This window comes from Taeniopygia guttata, chromosome 3 (assembly GCF_048771995.1).
Source record: "Taeniopygia guttata chromosome 3, bTaeGut7.mat, whole genome shotgun sequence".
Lineage (NCBI taxonomy): Eukaryota > Metazoa > Chordata > Aves > Passeriformes > Estrildidae > Taeniopygia > Taeniopygia guttata.
In genome coordinates, this window is record NC_133027.1 from 98,021,833 (window position 1) to 98,043,668 (window position 21,836).

General features: G+C 41.0%; 1 protein-coding gene across 1 annotated transcript in view; it reads left to right on the forward strand.

Annotated features, from left to right (window-relative positions):
• The first annotated feature begins 333 nt into the window (after positions 1 to 333).
• Positions 334 to 21,836, forward strand: part of WDR26 (WD repeat domain 26) — a 31,284-nt gene continuing 9,781 nt past the window's right edge. The window contains exons 1-10 of the mRNA XM_002197170.7: positions 334 to 1,209; positions 2,728 to 2,827; positions 2,944 to 3,000; positions 9,473 to 9,609; positions 10,169 to 10,266; positions 11,063 to 11,219; positions 15,786 to 15,924; positions 19,299 to 19,439; positions 20,725 to 20,844; positions 21,573 to 21,718. Of these exons, the coding sequence (XP_002197206.4) occupies positions 845 to 1,209; positions 2,728 to 2,827; positions 2,944 to 3,000; positions 9,473 to 9,609; positions 10,169 to 10,266; positions 11,063 to 11,219; positions 15,786 to 15,924; positions 19,299 to 19,439; positions 20,725 to 20,844; positions 21,573 to 21,718 (1,460 nt within the window). The 5' untranslated portion in view covers positions 334 to 844. The remainder of the gene's footprint in view (positions 1,210 to 2,727; positions 2,828 to 2,943; positions 3,001 to 9,472; positions 9,610 to 10,168; positions 10,267 to 11,062; positions 11,220 to 15,785; positions 15,925 to 19,298; positions 19,440 to 20,724; positions 20,845 to 21,572; positions 21,719 to 21,836) is intronic.

Consider the following 21,836-nt stretch of genomic DNA (forward strand, 5'->3'; position numbering starts at 1 on the left):
AGGGACGGCCGGTCCCACCGGGACACGTCGGGGCAGCGGGCGCCCAGCGCACCTCGTGCGCGACCCCCCTCGCCCCTCTGCCAGGCGGGGGCACACACCCGTCACACACCGGGCACATGCCCGGGACCCTCGGGAGCCCCTCGGGCACGACGCCCCCGGGCCCCGCAGGCGCCGCGGGACCCCGCGCGGGCGGGCGGCGACCCGGGCGGTGCCGTTGGGGCGTCCCCGTCCCCGCCGGGGGCCGCCCCGCCGCCGCCCCCCGGCAGCCGTGGGGCCGTGCCCACCGCGGCCCCGGGCGGCGGAAGTGTGTGTAGGGGGCAGTGCAGGAATTTCCTGTGACGTCCCGGCCCGGACTCCATTAGGTGCAGCTGGGCTGAGAGGAGACAAACCCGGCGGGCAGCGAGCGGAGCGGGCCGGGCGCCTGGGGCTGCCGGGCGGGGGCTCAGGGCAGCGGCGGCCGCCATCGCCAGAGGGAGCCCCGAGCGGGCGGCGGCGCTGCCTCCGGGACCCCCGGCGGGCGCAGGGCCCCGCTCCGCCTCCCCTCGCCCCCGCCGCCTCCCCCTCCTCGCCCCCCCGGCTTCCCACCACGGCCGCTCTCGGCGAGGAAACTCTGGCCTCCGCTTCCTCCTCCTCCGACTCGGACACCGGCGGAGCCTCCCCGCCCCCGCGGAAGAAAGCCCGGGCCTCCCCGGCGGCGGCGGAGGGAGCAGGAGAGCCCGGGGCTTCCGCGGGCAGAGCAGGCCTCACCTCGTCCCAGTCCCCCTCGGTGCCCGCCGGGCTCGCCCCCGCCGCCGCCTCGCTCAGAGGCAGCAGCAGCAGCAGCGGCGGCATCGCCGGCAGCGCCATGCAGGCCAACGGGGCGGGAGGGGGCCAGCAGCAGCAGCAGCAGCCGCCGCCGCAGGGCCCAGAGCTGGGCTGCCTGGGCGCCCAGAACGGCGAGGCCTCGGCGGGCACGGCCGCCGGGGAGCAGCTGGCCCACGCCAACGGGCTGCTGCCCTCGGCCAACAGCGGCGGCCCCGGCGGCGGCAGCCCCGGCGGGCTCGGCGTCAACAACGGGGTGCCCGCCGCCGGGGGGCCCGGCCCGGCCGCCGCCGAGCTGGGGGGCGGCGGCGGCGGTGGCAGCGCCCTGAAGAAGAAGAAGCGGCTCTCGCAGTCCGACGAGGACGTGATCCGGCTGATCGGGCAGCACCTCCATGGGCTGGGGCTCAAGTAAGTGGCCGCGGTGGGCGAGGGGCAGCGCGGCCGGGGCGGGGGGCAGGCTCCTTCCTTCCTTCCTTTCCTGCGGCGCCCTGAGCGGAGGGTCCCCCCGGGGCCGGGGCAGCCCCGCACGCACGTCCCGCCGTCCGCGGGGAGGGTCGGTGCGGGGCCTCGTGGAGGATGGGCAGCCCCAAGCGGGGAGGAGGGCAGAGGAAGGGACCCCCGGCGCGGGGGGGTTGGTGGCCAAAACTGCCCCGTCGCAGCCCGGTGGTCTCCGGCCAGGGGAGAGCAGTGCCCGGCTGCGAGGGAGAGCGGTGGGGCAGGCCCGCTCCCGGAAAAATGGAGCCGGAGCTTTGTTTTTGCAAGCCCGTGCCGGTGTGTAGCGAAGGGACAGGACAGGAGCTTCCCCTGCCAGGGATGGCAATATGGAAGTCGAGTTGCACACCGATAAGGGTAGATCAATACAAATGTGTTAGTGGGGGAGAAGTTATCTGGTAAACATAATGGAGCCCGCAGCTGGGCGTGGGGGGGCGGCTTTTCGCAGATGAGCTCCAAGATTTGGCTTGTCAGCTCGGAGGAAACGACACAAAGTAAACTGCCACTTAAGCAGGCCGATTGGTTTCACTCTGGAAACCTTTGGCCCTCTAAATGGTGGAGGCCTCTCTAGATTTGTGCTGGATATGTGTTTTTGCTAATAATCTTGCTTGTAAACAATAAATGAGAATGTTGGCCCTTTCTTAAAATCAGAATAGAGACAATAATTTCCCAGTGGAATAGGGGGAGTCTAAAGTATTTAATCATAACACTTTGTGAGTAAAGCTAAGTGACTAGCCAGTGTGACTAGCCAATATGTCATCGTTTTGGAAGGAGGGTAGAGAAGTCCTGCAAAGTGCTTTGTAGCCACAAAAGAAGTCTTCAAAACACTGCAGAATGGGTCAGCTATAAAGAACATATTCTGTAAAATAAATTGCCTCTGACATAAGAGGCAAGTTTACAGCAGCAGACAACTCGTGACTATTCATAGATGACACCACAGTAAATAAGCTATTTTTAGTATAAAAGGGGGAGGGCTACAGGTTCCTGAGTTTGTTTATTTTTTTTTAAGGAGCCAGTCTTTTAAGAAGTGATGAAGAAGAAAAAATTAGGCCTCTGCCAGATGTTGTAGCTCTCCTTGTTCATGTAGGGAGGGGAGCAGGGGATGGCAGCCAGTAGCTAACAGCTTTCTAGACTGTATCTTCCTTCATGAAGTTTATCTTCTGTGCAGGGCTGTTTGTGGTGGCTGGTAAGTCACATACTTTATGGTACTTCAGCAAAGCTTTCAAGTTCCTTGACAACTTGCTTTAGGTAGAAGTAGCTTTTTACATGTCTTAGGCAACTGAGATCATCTTCTTGAACAAGCATCTGAATCTGGTCATCATATTCTTGTTTTATTAAAGTTACTTTAAAATATGATAAACTGTTATCGTAGCAGGCGGTGTATTTGTGAGGGTGCAACTGGTCGGGTTTTTTTACACTGTATCTCTCCTGCAGCCAGACTGTTGATCTCCTCATGCAAGAGTCAGGATGTCGTTTAGAACATCCTTCAGCTACCAAATTCCGCAATCATGTCATGGAAGGAGAATGGGATAAGGTAACGTAGGGATTATAGGACTGTATTAACCACTGCTGAAATTTATAGTATCTGTGAGAGAATTCAAAATTCATCCTCCTTATATACTTTTTTTTCTCTTATGCCAATTTCTGCAGGCTGAGAACGACCTGAATGAACTTAAGGCCTTAGTGCATTCTCCGCATGCAATTGTGGTAAGAGGCACACTTGAACGCTTTCAGAGCTGTGTAGTTGGACTAATTGTAGTGGTGTAATCTTTCACTATGGAGTTGGTGTCCATAGTTCTTGTTTTCTCTTTTTTGTTTACTTTAAGCTGCTTGCATGCTATCTCAAACGTCATACTAATCTTTTTTTTTCAGAACTTTTTGTAGAATATGAGATAGGCAGCCCAAAAGTATTCAGGCTAAGATTTGGTGTACTGAATGTTAAAACTCTATTAAACATACCTAACTGATAAAATATAAATCCTGTCACAATCCTAAAATAGGTCAGTTTCTGTAGAAACTGCCTATGTTGAATGCTAATTTCAACCTTGAAATACTTCTCACAATCTCTGTGTTTATAGGAGTTAGGTTTTCTTGAGGGAAGAGAAGTTTAGAAATAAAATGCACTAATACTAATGTGGAGTTGGCATTGTAATAGGACATTACAAGAATATAGAGGCTGCTATAGACCATGAACAATACTGTTGCTTTTCCAGATGGCTTTTAAAGAGCAAATGCATTTGTATTGCTGTTTGGGATTTTATTTAGAGCTTTTTCTCTTTGGGTGGCTTTAAAAAAAAAAAAAAAAGATAAATCTAGAAATAGAAGGTTGGTAGATCCTGTGACTTGACAATTACAATATGTGTTATGATTTCAGTTGCTTTGAGTAAAGTGTTTCTTGTTTTGATTTTTGGATCTCAAGATGAAAATCATCACTTGGCTCTTCAAGGAGCTTGTTCTCTTGTGTTTAAACGTTTATTTTAATGAGATGAAGTTACAACAGCTATGGTCACTTAGGAAGCAAACAGTATCAAGGCTTTTTGAAGTATCTGTGACTGTAAACAATAAGGAATCAGCTGATGGCTGCTTAGTTCCACTTCTAGCTGATTCATTTGTTGTCAAGACAATTTCCTGTCTGGTGGGGGAGGGAGAAAAAGAGAGAACAGGAAATGAAGTAGGAAAAACAGATGTTTAACAAAACATCAGAGGGTACTTGACAGAAATTTACATTTGGTTGTATTAATTTGGTCAAAGCTTAGCACCTCTTAATTAGACCAGTGGTTCACTTTCTCTTTTGGCAAAAACCTGAAGGAGTTGAGGATACTGCATGCAGCTTTCAACAGTTGTGCAGCCTGAAAGTATGGAACTGCTATATGGGAATATGAATGGTCATTTGAAACAAATTTTCTCATGTTTCTATCTTCTGAAGTTAGAAAGTTTGTCTGTAGTATTAAAATGTTTTGCATGTTAGTGAGTCAAGAGGTTTAACTGAACTATCAACATTGTACTTCTTGGTGAGCTCAATTTGAGAAGAAAGAATGTTTTCCTTCTGTTGTTCTGAAGGGCTCCAAGAGCATTCTTAATATTGATACCTTAACTGGTTCCATAAAGCTTGGTGCAGTAAAAACACTTGGTTTAGACTGAACTTTACCAATATTAACTGTTTTCTTTTTAAAGTTGATCTCCTTTTTATTAACTTGATATAATTTAAAACAGGTAACAGTTTGGATTATCTTACATGTGTAAGCATTATTTGCAAGGATAAGTTGAGCTTGTGTGTGTTCCATTGCGCGCACAGAGTCTCCTCCTCCCTCACTGTCCAGCTTCTGTGCTCATGGTTGAAGCTCTGGGTGGGTATTAGTGCTGTAAGCAGCTGGGAAGGTAGAGAAAAATCATTACAGGTAAGGAGGGATGCTTTGTGCTCTGTAGGAATTCCCCACTGCAGTAAAGTCAGAGCTAATGAAGGTGATAAATGTCTTGATCAGGAAAAGTCCAAACAGGATGCTGCTGCAGGTAGCTCTTTAAAAATAGAAAATTGGCTTTTGAGTTTCCTGACTTGTGACTCACACTATGTGACTAGATGTTTTAAAAATGTGTGCATACAAGAAGAATGGGTACCTAAAAATTTAGATGACACAGAGAGTATTTAACTAAGTAGGGTGTGTGTAGTGTGGTTTGTTTTTGGTTTGTGGTTTGGGTGGGTTTGTTTTTTTTTTGGTTTTTTTTTTTTTTTTCCTTACAGTTAATATGACCTGGACAAAATAACCAGGATACATAGTTGCTTTTGAAATGTCTGGTCAGTAAAGGGAGATGCATATGTATTTAAAAAATCCTACTCGTGTTTAATTTCCCGATTTCTGCTAAGTGCTTTAAGTTCTACAGATGAAAACACTAAATTTGAAGTGTCTGATGTCAATTTTTAAAGCTTTGATGCAGTGTGATATTGGGGTGGAGGGTGTGGCGGCACACAGGACAGTTTGCTATTTCTATTTGTGTTAACACAACTGAGTGCTGTGCAGTATATGAGTAGTCATGTTTACTTTTCCAGCATATAAGATACAGCTGCCTTAGAAAATCTGTAGGAAAACTTTATAATTGAATCAAGCATGATGTTTTTCCTTCAGTAACAGTTAAAAAACACCAACTTCAAGCCAGCCTGAGGTTTTGCTTACTGTGGGGCTACTCAAGCATGTGATGGCATCTGTCTTGGGTACTTAATTGTATCTAGGAGGAAACTTCAGGGTTATTCCTCTACAATCATCCAAAAAATACCTTCAAATTGTTCTCTTTGCTTATTCCAGAGGTATACAGCCTGCAGCAGGCAATACCATCTAAAAAGTGAGCTAAAGATTATCATTTGAGTAAAGTGCTCCACCTGCCTGTGTGGTGTCCCTCTTGCTGCCAGCGTTAAGGGCAGTTCCCTACTGGAGTTAATTGCTCCCTGTGTGGCAGGACTCGGTATGGTTGAAGCCTTATTAAATTCCTTGCTGAATTCTGTAGAGCACAATGTTTTTTGCCCTTTACGTATCAGGGCGTTTAAGTTTTGGATTGTTTTTTAGTGCTTTCATCAATGTTTTACAAAACTCTCACAGTAAAAAACTACAGGATAAAGAAAACTGAGGTCTTAGTTCTGCAGGCTCTAAGTAGTAGCTACTGTGTTGAGTTTGTTTTGAAACATCTGCTGATAATTTCACCATGTGTTTTAGTTACCTATTTAATTTCAAAGAGCATTTGTTTCAGCAATGTTTACTTATTTTAGACTCCTAGTACATTAATAAAACTGTTGTGGAGCTTGTTAAAATACGCAGGTTGAAAATAACGCCAAATCTAGACCTAAACTTAGTTTAGTTTTCATTTTGTTCATTAAACTTCTGAAGATTCACTGCTGGTTACAGTTAATGATCAGAATGGCCCAATTTCTTGCCTGTGGCAGTATGTTTGTCCTGCTCCTTTCGCAGCTTTGTTTGCTGAGGTTTTTGTCTTTTTCACTGCTTTGTTTGCTGAGGTTTTCATCTTTGGTTATGCAGTGATGGTGAGTTATGGTACATGCCAGACCTCCTAGAATTTAGGATTCTGGCTTTCCTAATAACAGGGCAAGGAAGGAGTACAGTACTAAGCATTCGTGTTAGTAATCCAAGGCTGTAGTTTGAAGAAAGAAAAATGCTAATAGTGCATACATTGAAGCAAGCAAACAAAACCATGTAAATCTGTTAACTCTTAGTTTTGCCCCAGGGTAATCCAAGTTCAATTTACACTTAAATAATAGCTTGTAGAAACAACAAAGTAATGCACTTTATCCTCATCCTTTCTGTAGAGGTGAAAGACAGGATGAAGTAGTAATAACTGAATAAAACCAGCCAGACTGCAGTGCTGGCACTTGGATTGGACTTTTCCAGGGGTCCATCAGGGTTAGGAATCTTGGCTATAAGCTAAGCAAAGGTGGTGTATGAATTTTAAATTGTTCAGCAGTAATGAGTGTAATGATGTTGAATTTCCGTTGCAAACACTGAGATGATAACAAATCCCAGGCACTTGTGTTATTTGTTATGGTTTTAATTATGGTCATTTTGAATTCCCCTCTCTGTAAGGCAACTAAGGAGAAAGAATAAGCTACTTAATCTGCGGAGTTTGTGCTTTTGCTTTACAGTTGTCAGAATTTTCAACAGTTCTCTTTCCTTCTATAAGAGGTTGTTTGGGCTGTAAAAGAGATGATGTACCCAAAATGGTCTTGAATTTTGTACAAGGTGGTGTTGGAAGAAATTAGTAGTAGTATTAGGAGAGTGTAAAGGAGTTGAGAAAAATCTGTTTGTCAGCAAAGACACTAATTGCACAAAAATGAGAAGTAGGAGGCCGTGAATGTCCCAGTATTGAAAAATTACTTGCAGTGTGATGTTACTGGAGTATGATTCTTGCCTTAAGGAAATTCATGCCATTGTTTGAGTATGCTGTAGGGCAAGTTTTGGAGCAGTTATCAGAATAGTTTAGCAATTCAATTTAATTTCCCCCATCAAGACTTTAGTCCCTGCCCTCTGTTATCAATAAGTTACTATTTCAAGTTGCTTATCTCTTATTCTAATTCTCCATTATGGGAACGCTGGATTGCTGCATGAAATGTATAATATTTTGTTTTTCTGGAGGCCTTTATGTTCCTAATATGCCTAAGTCACACATGGCACTGATGAGCTCTTTTTTTAAGCAATACTTTCTAGCCTAGAACTGAAATTGCACCTCTTTGGCAACAGCATTTTTAGTGGTAATATTCCTGTAATGCTTTCATGGAATTCCTGAGACTGCTGTTATAAAACCCATGTTACAGGGTTTTTCTACTCTTTTTACTTTTTCCTCTGACAAAATTGAATTAATGTGCCAAGTCCCGAAAGTAAGGAGGGAGAAAAGGGAGGAAATATGTTATAAATTAAATGTCATACACAGTGGATCAAGAGGGATGATAGGGGAGGGATTACAGTTTTTATTCCGAACTGGAAATATCAGTCTATTTTTGATCTGGTGGTGATCATCAGTGTGAGGTGACCAAAAGCAGTGAAATATAGTGTGTGTCTGCTACCTGGGCATTTTCATGTATCCTGGAAAGCATGTTCACAGGATGGAGTTCACATGGAGGAAGTTCTTGCCCCTCCTGTTGCTGGTATATAAGCAAACAGTGTGGGGTCTGCTGGCCTGCTGTATGGAGCCAACCACTGGGCTTGTAAATAATTGGAATATCTTTAATTTTTTTTTCATATGTCAGAACATTGAAAAAAAGTTGTCTCGCCTGGAAGAGCTGTACAGTAATGGTCTAATAATTCCAACTACTAAAGAGCTGGATTGGAAGTGCAATACAGGTTTGCCTGTCAGGTACAGGACAGCAGAGCACTACAGACAAGTTTGAACATAAATCATCTTTACTGTGTCATGTTTTATGCTTCACAAAGCTGTGTGGTAAATTAATAGCACTGTATGTGGAAACTTCATTCTTTTGAAGAACTGAATGTCTCTGGAAATGAAAATGCATTATGTTTTAACTTTGAATTTAACATTTAGTGAGCCTTAAACTTTGATGTGAGCTTTAGGACAGGAATATCTTAAACTTCCTGATTATCCCTCTACTTAAGGAGGCTGGCAGCGTGTTTGAAACTAAGTAAACATTGACCAAATATGAGCATAAAAATAGTGAGGTGCCTGAGGTCTGATGAAAGCAGAGGAAACTGGTGGTGTATTCATTAGAAAAGCAAATGTAGTTTGCTACACTTTATCTCCAGTCTATGTCTTAACAGTTTGTCTAAGCATGAACATTTTCCTAATTTTCTTCTTCAACCTGGTGAGTTTTTGGACTAAACCTGTCATTTCCGGTAGCAGTAAAGAATATATGCAAACACAAGATACTTGATTTTATCCAGAAACAACCAAAGTGTGTTCATACTAAATTACTATTAAAAATTTTAACATAGTAACTTAATGCCTAATTTATTTTTTTACTCACAGATATTTGTTAGCAGAGCGGACTTTTCTTTTTTTTTTTTTAAAGAAAACAACTGAGAACTGTAAAAGTGAAAGGAACGCTATGAAGTAACAGCACTTAATTCAGAGTGTTGAAGTGACTCCTAAATATAGGAAACTGGTTTTTTCTGTAATACTGAAAACAACACCCAAGGAAAACAAGTAAACATGGAACTACAAAAAAAAAAAGCCCCAAAACTTAGGCAGTGTCAGTTTGTTACTGTTATATTTTATACAGCTATGCAAACAATCTGTGTCAACACCTATGTAAGCAGTGTGAGAACTTGATGAGTTGCCCTGTGTTCTGTGCTGTCATGCAGTCTTAAATATGTGAATAGCTGATTTGGGGTCCTTTTCTTGATGGAATGTTTTGGTAGAAAATGCAGGGTTTGAAGGATGATGACTAAAGAGAAAGCCGGTGAAAATGGGAACAATTGCAGGAGAGATCTGAGGCATGATAGGAACATACCTGGAGCCCTATCAGGCAGGGAAGAAATTAATGGATAGCTTAATTGCTGCAATGTTGTTGAAAAGCCAACAAAAGAAATTGAGTAATGAAACATTACTTAGAGCTGTCTTTCTGAAGGGCATAGTAGAATGGTTTCTACTGTTCTGTTTAGGCTCAAACGTTTTCTGAAACTTCAGTCAACCTTTTTCCCCTGACTGCTGCTTTCTGTCATGTCAGAGGATGAAGTTTTTGCTGCTGCAGCAGAAGTACCTGGAGTACCTGGAGGATGGCAAGGTCCTGGAGGCACTTCAGGTTCTACGCTGTGAACTGACACCTCTGAAATATAATACAGAGCGCATTCATGTCCTCAGTGGGTAAGTGTTTGGACTTTGAGAGCACTTGCAGAGAAGTTTTTTAAGGAATTCTATGGCTTTTGATAGCTGATGTTGTGAAGACTCAAGCTACTATCCTGGTGAATAATCTGTACTGAGATGTGATAAAATGCTGAGTAAAGAATGCTGTTCAATAGACAGTATTTTGTTTCAGATGTTTGAAAACAACCTGATGATGATATACTTTAATACTACTAGAACCCAAATTAATTTGTATGTACATATGTATGGTTGGCTGATCTTGAGAATTATTAGCCAGTTACCTTAAAATTTAATTGAGTATAATCTTGTTTGTTCTTAGATGAAAATAAGACATTTCTAGCATCCTAAAATTGTTTGTGTTTGGTTTTGTTTTTTGTATGGGCAGTTTGCAGATGTGTGTTTGTGTGAAATAGTTCCCTGCCTTATTCCATGTTGGTCTCAAGCTTAACTTACCTGTTCCCAGTTTGTTTAAAATGTTATGATATGTATCATGCTTAAAAGTGAAAAGAATTATTCCAAAAAGACTTGGTCTGTTGGTGTATGTGCACTTTTGAAACAGGTACCTGATGTGTAGCCATGCAGAGGACTTGCGTGCAAAAGCAGAGTGGGAAGGGAAAGGAACAGCTTCCAGATCTAAACTTTTGGACAAACTCCAGAGTAAGATGTTCTAGTGTTTAGAATTTCTTCTCACCTCTCTTAAATCCAGTGTAACTTACACATCCCAGGGAATTGACTGTGTTTGCTGGCTGGTTGGTTTTTTCTATTTTTTGTTTCATGGGGATACCTTTAGGTACCTTTACCCTTTGATCATTTGTACCTAACCTTTTGCTTTCTCTGATAAACTGTAGTAAGAACTGTTACTTCTTGGCTCTGTTGCATTCAGTAGTGATATAACTTGGTGATTAAATGTGTGGTTTAGGGAGGGGTAAGTGTGTGTTATAAAGGCCAGCCACAGCGAGTGGTGGAAACCAAGTGTGGTCTTTAACCAGTAGTGATACTGGTACTGGTTGATAGTGGTCTCATACTTTGCTCTGAATTATGATTCTCCTCTCTCTTGTGGCTGTTGCACTACTTTGATAAAACCCATGGTGTTAATTTTCATAGTGCTGATAGAGAATTCCTTAAAGGAACACAGCTGGTGGCGTGTTAGCCAGCTTTATAGATTTTATTAAATACTGAGTTTTGAGTTAGCTTTTGTAAATGGCCTCTTGGCCAGGACACCATACTCTATAGTAACATACAGCTTATAACATACATAATTGCATACAGCTCTACTTTCCAGAAGTTCATGCTTCTAATTCCAGGTGTATAGCTGTAAATTCAACAAGCTGTGTGCTATTATTTACTAAGGTCTCTTCTAAAACCACTCAAATCAAAGTATGCTCTTACTTGTAACTTGCTTTTGATAAGTCTTTTTTTCTTCATTTGTTTTTCCTTCCTAACTCCTCTGAAGCCTACCTGCCCCCGTCAGTGATGCTTCCTCCGAGGCGTTTACAGAACCTGCTCCGCCAGGCTGTGGAACTCCAACGGGACCGGTGCCTATATCACAACACCAAACTAGACAGCAACCTAGATTCTGTCTCGCTGCTAATAGATCACGTTTGTAGTAGGTAAGAAACCTTCCTGACTTTGGAGATGGGCAATCTTTTCTTGGTCTTTTAAAATAATCTGATTGTTAGCAGAAACATGAAAATTCTTCTGAGCTGGTTTAACAGGATTTTGCTGGGGAAAAGCAGTTTTAGCTAAATGGGGGAGTAAAAAAGGTGTGTAGAGGAGATTTTGGTAGCTGGATGTGGGGTAATGGGATCAGACTGAAACTTAAAAAATTATAATCAGATTGATATAAAAAGAAGATACTGCTATGCTAATCCATAGCCACTTGTTTCTTGTCGTTTTGGACAGCCAGTCTATTCATCAACACAGGCTTGCTGTGTTTTTTCTCTGGAGAATCAGTAATGTGTTGCTTATCCAGCCTCTGTCTTCAGGGTTACTGGAATGATGAAGCATGCTTCTATGATCTCAACTTTCTGCTGTAACTTTAAGAGTGGACACAGGTGCTTTTAGACACAAAGGTTAAAACAGAGGAGGAATGTGCAGTTGAGTTACATAATACATAACATTAATAATATAAAGAACTATGTTCTCAGATTTGTAAGGTACTGAGAATTGGGTGTCCCTTACACCTTTATATTGGCTCTTTAGACAGACTGGATAACTTTTTTTGTGACAAAATGGAAGGCTGCTTCTGAACCTTCAAAATTCAATACTCTTAATAGACATGAAACAGAAAGGTGTTTGTTTTTAACAGAAGGCTTACTTGAGCAGTTTTTCCTCATCTAGCAAAACCTGGCTAAGGACCTAAAGACTCAGTGTAGCTTTTATGGAAAACTACTGTGCTGTACATGGTGCATTAAGGGAATAAGGGCTGTATTGGATATCCTTATATACTTGTCCATGTAACAGGCTAACACTTGGGCTTTCAGGGGAATTAAAAGGTTAGCTCATCTGAGGAAGTTAATCAAGAACTGATAAACTTGCTTATAGAAATTTTCTGAACTCAGCTGCTTTAACTTGCATTCTTGGGTTACTTGGAATCAGTTTTTAAAGATGCAGACTTCCATAGTACTTTGCTGTAGCCATCTTAAGGTTTGAAAATTACTGTCTTTGGCACTTTATATATTCAAGTAGCCTTTTAGCTTACAATTTTGCTGCATTGCATTGTTTCAGCAGTTGTATATGTGTGTGCAGACATTTGAATGTTGCCCATTTTAAGAGCTATTGACATTATCATGTACCGGTATTGTGGCTTCCCTCCTTTAGAAGTGAGTCTTAAAATCAGACTGCCTAGAAGAGATTTAACCTTTAAGCAAGACCATGAGTAATACTGGCTGTTGTGCAACAGGTTTGATATTACTAATCAAATCACAAGGAGCATTCCAGATTACTGTGAAGAGCTTGATTTACTGAAGCCAGGCTACAGGGAGCCAGATAGAAAAAATAATATATACAACAAACCTGGGTTTGAATTTCTCCCACCGGAATCTATTTGCTGACATAAATTTGGCCATAGTTTGGGTTTTTGTTTTGTTGATTCCTTTTTTTTCACTAAAGTAGCACTTCCTAAACTTGCATATTTGCTATGTATATACATACATAGATACTCATGGCTATTGTACTTAAACCCAGCAACAACAAGAACCCCAACCAAAAAAGTACTCAAAAGTCTTCCATTCTGTCCTCATCCTATCGTAGGGGTCTGCCTATTGCAGTTTGTGGTGTGCTGTATGTGCTGCCATGCTTGGGCATAGTGAGGTGAGTTAGACAGTGGAAGCCAAATTTTGATGAAGGTGACAGAAGTAATAGTAGTCTAATAGCTTAGACAGTTTAGGTCCTGTGCTAATTGATAGATATAACACTGAGAAGTTGCCCCTTTTTAGTTCAAACAAATCCCTTTTGGACTTATATTTGGCAATATTTTGGTTAAGCATGCTTGAATTGCACTAACAGGCAAAATTATTTTTAACTGTAAAACTCACTTGATAAGAGTGGGAGAGATGAGTGAGGCACTACTGGGAGTGAAGGTGAAGGATTTCATGTTATTGTGCCAGAGATTTTGTTAGTAGAGAATTGATGCTCTTGGGGATGGTGATTTTTGGTTTTGCGAACCTTCAGCCTAGTTGGGTATGTTGCGATTTTTTTGTTCATTTGCTTTTTTGTTTTCTTTGTTGAGGAATAAATTTTTCATTGTAAGTACAGGGAATAAAATGGTATCTATTTAGTGTTTTATAATTTTGAACTTGTGTAAATAAAACAACAGTAAACTTTATTAGATGCTTTATCTCAGTAAGTGAATGACGTAATTCAGGTGTTTTATGCTGAACAGAATAATTTCTAATGAAACACTGAAAAAAAAGAAAAACCTTTGAGCTTCACTAATATCTAATTACCAAAACCAGAAGCTGTTAAGACAACTGGTTCTGGTTTCTTGTTTCAAGATTACTGCTATTTCCTTCCATAGCCAGGTTATTTAATGTGGCTTTGCTATCTGTGAAGTCAAACTTGCTGAGTTCTGTTTCACTAATTAAGTGAAGAGGACTTTCTGTGGGAGCCCTCTGGTCCAGCTGGGTTTTGAACAGCATAATTCAGTATTGGGATGTGTCTGCAGCAGCCCTAGTAACTGTGTCACCCCTTTTAGGAACCTAAAGGTTTCTTACTATGAAAATGGTGTGCTTCAGCATTATCCTGCTTGCTTTTCATGCCTACAAAACCTTGGCTGCTTTTCTTAAGCTTTAAGATGGAAGGGCTGTTGTTCCATAGAGTATTATTTTTAAAAGAAATGTGCTGAAAAGACTTTCCTGGGACACGGCATACCCCTTGTACTTGGTGTGAATTATGGATGCAGCCTCGCCTCCTAGGGCAAGTTGCTGCTCAGAGCAAAAACATTCTTTTATAACAGTATGGCTAAATAATAATGAAACACTGCTCCTGTGGGTGTACATCTCTGTGTAAGGGCTTGCCTGCTTCCCTCTAGACTTCAGGGAAAACAAAATCTTCTTTCATGGGTGGGAATTTTTTTACCTTGGATTCAGTGTTCTTCCAGGAGCAACCAGGCAGTTCCTGGTCAGCTGAAAGCAGGAGCAGAACACACTTGTGTTTCTCTAGAAACAAGTAAGTATAGACATATCCAAGGAAGCCAAATAGATATATATATATATGTACATTTTATCCTTCTCTACCATAAGACAGGAAATGAGACTGTATGGTTGTTCTGTGCTGCTTGATAGTCTTGAAGCACAGACTAGGAAGCTTCTTCTAATAAAAGAAAATGGACTGAGAGGGTAGAGACACTATGTGCATCAGAACTTTTTCTAGCTTCAGGGAAGAAGTAGATTTTTAGGTGTCTGTCAGCCTGGCTGCTACCAAACTGTATTTGTAAACATGAATGTGAAGGAAGTAAGTTTTCTGCTTAAGTTAATGGGGAGGTTGTTTGACTTCTTTCATTTTTATTTTATTTCCTTTGGTGAGTGGGTTGTGATGTGGTTTTGTTGTTTTTTGGTTGGTTTTTTTGAGCCAGTTTATCTCCAGTGATAAATACAACTGCATTCAAGGGCACCGTCATTCCCTTAGTGTCACTGTGTCCCATCAGAGTTGTGTTGCCCTGTTGCACACGGTGCTGTAAAAACTCAGCCTAAGACTAAACCACTTCAGGATCCCTGCAGTTGAAGAAAACGTGCCTGTGGTTAGCTTAGTGCATCTGAACAATGAACTTGTACTTCTTGAAGTATTACTTCAAATTAAAGACATCTGCTGTCAAAGGCTCTGTTTATTTTATCTTAGATCTGAAATTCTTATTTGAAAGCTCATTGGCAAGATTTAAATCAAATAAAGGTTGTCTCCAGTTCTCACCTAACTTAATAATTTGACTGTTAGCTTTTTTGGTGTATAACTAGAATATTAAATACTGACTCCAGAGGAATGTTTGAATCTTCTTCAGTGGTTTATCATGTAGTATTTTGTTTGATAAACACAGCATTTTATGAAATAGTTTCAATTTTGTAAAGGAGAACTGTTCAAGTTGAAAGCTCAATGGTATCTTGCTAGTTATGCTTAAATATTGTATGTAGTGCTCTGCAAAGGTGAAAAATGACAAAATAAAGACAAAGAAACATCTGGTTTATTGCAAGGTCACATTCAGGAAAAAGGAGGTTCTATGTAAGAATCATTTCTTAGCAAGATATAGCTAAGTGAGTTAGATACCTACAAAAACCTCATGAGTAAAAACATTGCACATTGCACCTATGGTTCAAAGATAACTATAGTATAGTATTTTCTATACAATAGAAAATTATATTGTAATAAACTGTTATATTCATGATGAGGTCAGTTTAATTCCAAGTTACATGAAAGAATAACAAATTATGCAGGTGAAATAAGAACAGTTCTATGTTCTTATGGTTAATTATGATGACTTAATGATGTGAGCTTGTTGCCAGATAAGAAACTTCATTCTGTACTTACTTGAAGCAGCTGTTAATAGAGGGGTTTTCTAAGTTGTCTGGCCTTGCACTTAAATAAGGTTTCTGTTTGACTGGTTTTTTTTGGTTTTTTTTTAATAGCTTGACTTTAAAAAATCTGCTTTCTTATTAATCTGTGAATGCATCCCTTTGTTTTCTCAGGAAACAGTTTCCATGCTATACCCAGCAGATCCTAACAGAGCACTGTAATGAAGTATGGTTCTGTAAATTCTCCAACGACGGCACTAAATTAGCAACAGGATCTAAGGACACAACTGTTATTATATGGCAGGTTGATCCAGTAAGTGTGCAAAGTGTGAAAATGTATATGACTTGTCTTTCCCTTTCCTTTCAGCTTTCTCCTCCTAGGATGGTGTGATTTTTGTAGGACAGGCTCACATGTACTGTAGCCCTGTTATATCCCATTCCCTGGGATGTAAAAGTTTTGTAAATCTCGTAGCAGTAGGATATTTCATACATCTTTCTTACACATATCTATTGGTATAGAAATAAAAGAGGCTGATTGATGAATCTAAGCCTGTTTTGGCTCGTAGAGATGATTATGAAAGTATGTCCATATATTTCATAATAATTGAAGACTGGGAATAAACTTGATCATACACATCATATGAAATTGCTAGTGCCTGTGAAACCCCATCAAAAATAAGATCCTTAAGGTTCTTTAACCACACTGCTGCAGCCTGGTATGTGAGGTGGAAAATGAAAGGTTTCTGCCGTTCCATACTGGTATTCAGTAGGATTTGAATCTGAGTTTTTCTTTCAGTTTAGGTTAGGAAGCCATGTAATCTGAGTCCTTTTTGCTATTAAAATGATGGGAGGACTTTAACGCCCTGTTCCATGTGCATAAATGTTGTGTAGCCCCAGAACTAACAGCAGGCACCATGGCTTTTTCAGGCATAAGACTGCTGTGGTTTGTGTCTTACTGGGGCCCGTGTGCTCTGGGCCAAGAGCTGCACAGCAGCAAAGCTGAGTCCTGTTATTTAATTTGGAAATTATCTGTGTTTTGTTTGTTGGTTTGTTTTTTTTAACAGAGTAATTTAGGTGAATTAATGATAAAACATTTTTTGGTGTTAACTTGTCATTTGACTGTAGATGCACATCTTCCTTCTATATTGATGGGTTTTAATACTATACATCTTGATTAGCACATCTTAAAGTAAATTGTTAGCTAATAGCTGCTTAGTAAAACAACATAAATGTTTTGTGAGTGTTTAGACAAAGCCTTTTGACCAAGTAGAGTTTCATTGGTTTGTCTCCTTTTTTGAGTGCTTTAAAAAAAAAATGCAACGCTTTTAAGCAGGTGGGTACTTAAATAGCATTAGGCCATATCAAGTGATTCACTTTCATATTTGCCAAAACATGCTTCTCACATTTCCTGTAGCACTTGACATTGTCTTTTGACCCATAAATTTAATTTGATTTTCAAGGCTTTAGGTATACAGAATTATTCTAATTTGTTTGCATAAACTACATAGAAACAAGCATCCAGCAATGCCTGAACAAGTGGTGGGAGAGCCCTGTTTTAAATGAACAGTGTTTGATTTTTACACACACACTTCACACATGTGTGAATCCTTCATTTCTCCCTTTCTTTATTGCCCCTCTTGAAGTGTAAGGACATTGATCCAATGTGTTTTCTTACTTTTATACCTTGAATTTCTTATTCCTTTCTAAGACCCAGCCACATGTCTAGACTGTCTTAACCTATGCTTCTGTTGTCGTTTCCGTGTGCTAATTTCAAAGTTCTAAGGAAGACTCAGCAGCATTAAATAGTGTCTCGAGTTGACTAGGTTTGTGTGGGATGCATTATTTGACTGTCAGGAAGTGTGGCAGAATCTCTGTGGAGCACAAAGGATGAGCACCTTGTGCATCACCTTGTCTAAAATGCATCTTCTTAAGAGTTCTCCTTTAACTGGCTCATTACAAAAATCCCTTCTGCATTTTCTGAAAACTGTTGACAGGTTTTTGGTGTTTCAGCCAAGGAGCTCAGCTACTGCAGACTTGATGCCTGAATAGCTGCTTGTCATACACAACAAAAATTTGGGAAGCTGTATTTAAGGGCTAGAAGTGCTGGGATTTCTTTTGGTGGTGGGAGGTAGGTTGACTACATTTGGGGATGTTTGCCTGAAATACTACCATTTTAGAGAATAGTATAGCAGCTTTATGGTATTTGAAGGGAAGTATGAGAGCAGTATGGAAGGTAGCAACAGGCACAGAGTGCTATCATTAGAAGAGGAATATCCTATGTATCTTGTTCCTCATGAGTTTCAAATATGCTGAAGTGACAGGCTGCTTTAATCCTGTTGTTAAAAAAAAAAGATTTCTGTTCCAGACAAGCTCCAGGATGTGAGATGATATCAGACATGACTCAGTTTCCTTGAAAATCACTTTAGCTGTAGACACAGCAGTGTCTAATGCAGCCCAGGAATAATGATTAGAATGGAAAAGGGGTCTTGAGGAGGTCCATTCATTTGCCTCTCTTTCTCTGCACCCTGAAGATTATTCTTGGCTCACTTTCTTTTCAGGAATTTACTTTTTCTAGCCAGCAGAACCTCCAGTGCTGCAGGCTGGCTGAGAGTCACCAAATCCCTCACAGCTGATCCCAGGAAACAATCCTGTGTGTCACTCTTCCTCTGGTCTTTCTCTTTAGAATCAAGAAGTGCTCTGTTGATTAATACTGAAAAAAAGAGAGAAGGGACAATTAGAGAAATTGAGCTAGATTTTCAAATTAGTCATGCTTTTTGAAAAAAAGGTGGAGATATAAGCATCTGCCGTGCATGGAAAAAAACAGGGGAGGGTGGGTAGGGGGAGGACAATTTGATTGCCCTTTCCAAGAGGCTTTAGAATAATTATTGTCAGCGTTTTAACAAGCTCTGTTCTAATTGTGTACATGCTGTTACCAAGAATCAGTGCTATTACTGTACTGAAACATGTTTCTGTATTTAGGAAGCCAGTGTGTGGTTTTCACAGTATCTAGCTGTACTATTTATTTTTACAAGCTTCTTGAAAAGTGAAGTTCCTCCGACAAAGCAGCAATAAAACAGTTGTAATATAGAGATGATACAAGATGCTGCATGTGCCAAGTATGCTTCATTCACTAAATCTGGCAAAAAACGGCTTGCTGTAGGCAACGCTTCTGAAATAAGAACACCTCTCAAGGAAGCTTTTAAAATATCTTTCTGTAAATCTTCTTCCTTGAGCAGCACACACAAGATACATGCAAGCTTATAAAAATATTGGCACTTCAAGGTTTTTCCTTGTCAGTAGCTGTGAGGGTTTTGATTCTGTATTTAACCAGAACAGGTTTCCATCATGTCTTTCCTTTTAAGAAAGTAACTTAATTCTGTGAAATACAGATGATAATACTTTCATTAGAAAGTGTAGAAAAACTTGACACTACAGAAGTCTTCTGTACTAAGGCAAGTGTAATGTAAAACTTGGTACACAGTGGTATTTCTTCAGTTTTATGTTGAGAATCACAAAATACTGGAACAAAAATACCTATGAATGTTCTTGTTTTGAAGGTTGAAGTTAGGGCTTTCATTTTCTGGCCCTGTAAACTGTCAAGCCTCTCATGCTGTAGATGGATGCTCTGGAAGTGTGAAATGTGGTGGGAGTTCATTTGCACTGTCTCAAGAACCTCTCTTGTTCCAGGACACTCACCAGCTAAAACTACTTAAGACATTAGAAGGTCACGCGTACGGGGTCTCCTACATTGCCTGGAGTCCAGATGACAACTACCTTGTTGCCTGTGGCCCAGATGATTGTTCTGAGCTTTGGCTCTGGAATGTACAAGTAAGTGGTGGCTAAGAGTGAAAAAGAAAACTTTGTGGTCAGCCTGCTGCTTTTGTTTCAATATCTAAACACTGCAGTCATGAAAAAAGCAGTTGCTGGGAACTCCTGCCAAGGTGGGAATGTAAAGAAGAAATGCTGATCCCGCTGTCCTCCTCTCAATTTGAAAAAATAATTTGCAGCCTGAAAATGCTCTTTGGAGGACAGAACTGAAATTGAACTCCAAGTCTTAAGTGTCTGGGATTGTGCAGCAATTCTTGTGTGTGGGGTTACTAATCTTTCTGAGAAGGGATGGCATAAATGCATAGGATGTCAGAGAGCTCCTGAAGAGCAGGACAGCAAATGAATCAAGAGAAGCAGAGGGCAGAAGTATCATTGAAGGGAAGCAGATGCTCATCGGTGATTGTAACAAGTAGCAAAAGTAAAAGATGCAAACCATTTTGCTTCATGTAATCCTCCCAGTGAAGTTAGTGAAAGAGGTTTCAATTTATGATTTTTCCATCAGGCACCTGGGCATTTTGCCATTCCCTCCATAAATTTGAAAGTCACTTTCTGCTGTTGAATTTTATGGGCACTTGAGTCGATACAAAAGCTTCCCTTGCCTTGGTTTAGAGCTGCATAGACTTCCTTGTGCTGTCTTGGACTCTGAACTAATGTAGTTGCCTAAAACAAAAACGTTCCCTTTCTTCACCCTTGGAACACTTTTCTTCTGTTTAATTGACTAAATTGGCTCAGTGAAGAACACTGCTGACAATGCCACTCATTGGTGTTCTGGCTTGTGAAACGGTAGCTTTATATGCTAGGCTTCATGAAAGCTAAATTTTGGCATGGAGAGCTTCAGCTCAAGGAGGAAAACATTCTAACTATTGTGATATTCCTAACTTCTTACTAAAATGTATTTTGTCACATCTTTTCTTGTAGTCTCTGCCTGCCTCCTTTCTTTCAGTGTTTTGGGTTTCATTCATTTAATAGTGCTTGTCACTCTCTTGACTTGTTCATATAATTTGTTTTTGTTCACTCAAAATCTTTTAGTTGTCTGACACACCAACTATTCTATCTCTCTTGATTTTAGAGACAAAAGAAATTGACCCAAATCAAGTCCAGATTCACTGGATATACTAAAGTAGTTCTGCCTTTTCATTGCATTATTCATAAATATGTGTTGCTTTTTAATAAGCCTGTTGAAATATATGCACCTCCAAACTCTGTTCATGTCAGATAAAATTACCAGTACCTCTTTGGGAAAGGGTTCTGGTATAAGGCCCCACTGCCTTCGTTTATTTTTCAGACTGGGGAGCTGAGGACAAAGATGAGCCAGTCTCATGAAGACAGTTTAACAAGTGTGGCCTGGAATCCTGATGGGAAGCGTTTTGTAACGGGAGGGCAGCGTGGACAGTTCTATCAGTGTGTAAGTTCTCTCCATCTGTCCCTTTGAAAGCAAAGCAAGAAATTGAAGTTTGGTTGATGTTTTTTCAGGTTTTGTGTGTGTACACTAAAGCTTCTGATCCTTTGTAATTCAAAGAAGCAATACATTAATGCACGTATTTCAGCAGCACTTTTGTATGGGGCAGTTTGAAGGTTTTTGAGAATCTTTTGCCTGCCTCAAGGAGGATTTGTGGTCTGGAATTTCCTTAGATGCTAAAAACACCAATAAAAAGGAGTAGGTTTGTCCACAAGTGTTTTTATTCCACGGAATTTTGACTACATCTTTCTTAGTGTTTGCATGCTGTCTTTGCTTAATGAAAAATGTGAGACCCTCATTACTTGACTAATGTTGGTTTGGGGTGGTGGTCCACAGTTTCACCATATTCTTGATTATTTTTTTCAACTGGTTCCCACAATAATAATGTAGTATGCAGACCACACTGTGAAGGTCAGCTCAGTGATGGGGTGCAGGTGGCACGAGAAAGTAAGTGACAGGAGGGATTCTCTGCTCTCCAGGGCAGATTCCTACAAAAGCCCTTGGTTAAGTCAACCAACTCCTAATTCATTAAGACCTCCCTTATAAAGGGTAAGATTGCTTTCTGTAGCAATTGCCTGAATAGAAAGTGGAAAATATTTTTTTGTGTCACTGCTCGCTCCTCAGAAACCAATCAACTAATAGTTGAATGTCTGTTGTTTTTTTCTTCTGCTCAGGATTTAGATGGTAATCTCCTTGACTCCTGGGAAGGGGTGAGAGTACAATGCCTTTGGTGCTTGAGTGATGGGAAAACTGTTCTAGCGTCGGACACACACCAGCGGATTCGGGGTTATAACTTCGAGGATCTCACAGACAGGAACATGTAAATGCCTCTTTATTTGGTTCTGAATTCCTGCTTCTTAGTGTCAGAAGAAAATTGAGGAAGGATGTGGGGGACAGGATGAGAAACAAGTTATTAAATGTTCTCAATGTTAAAATAT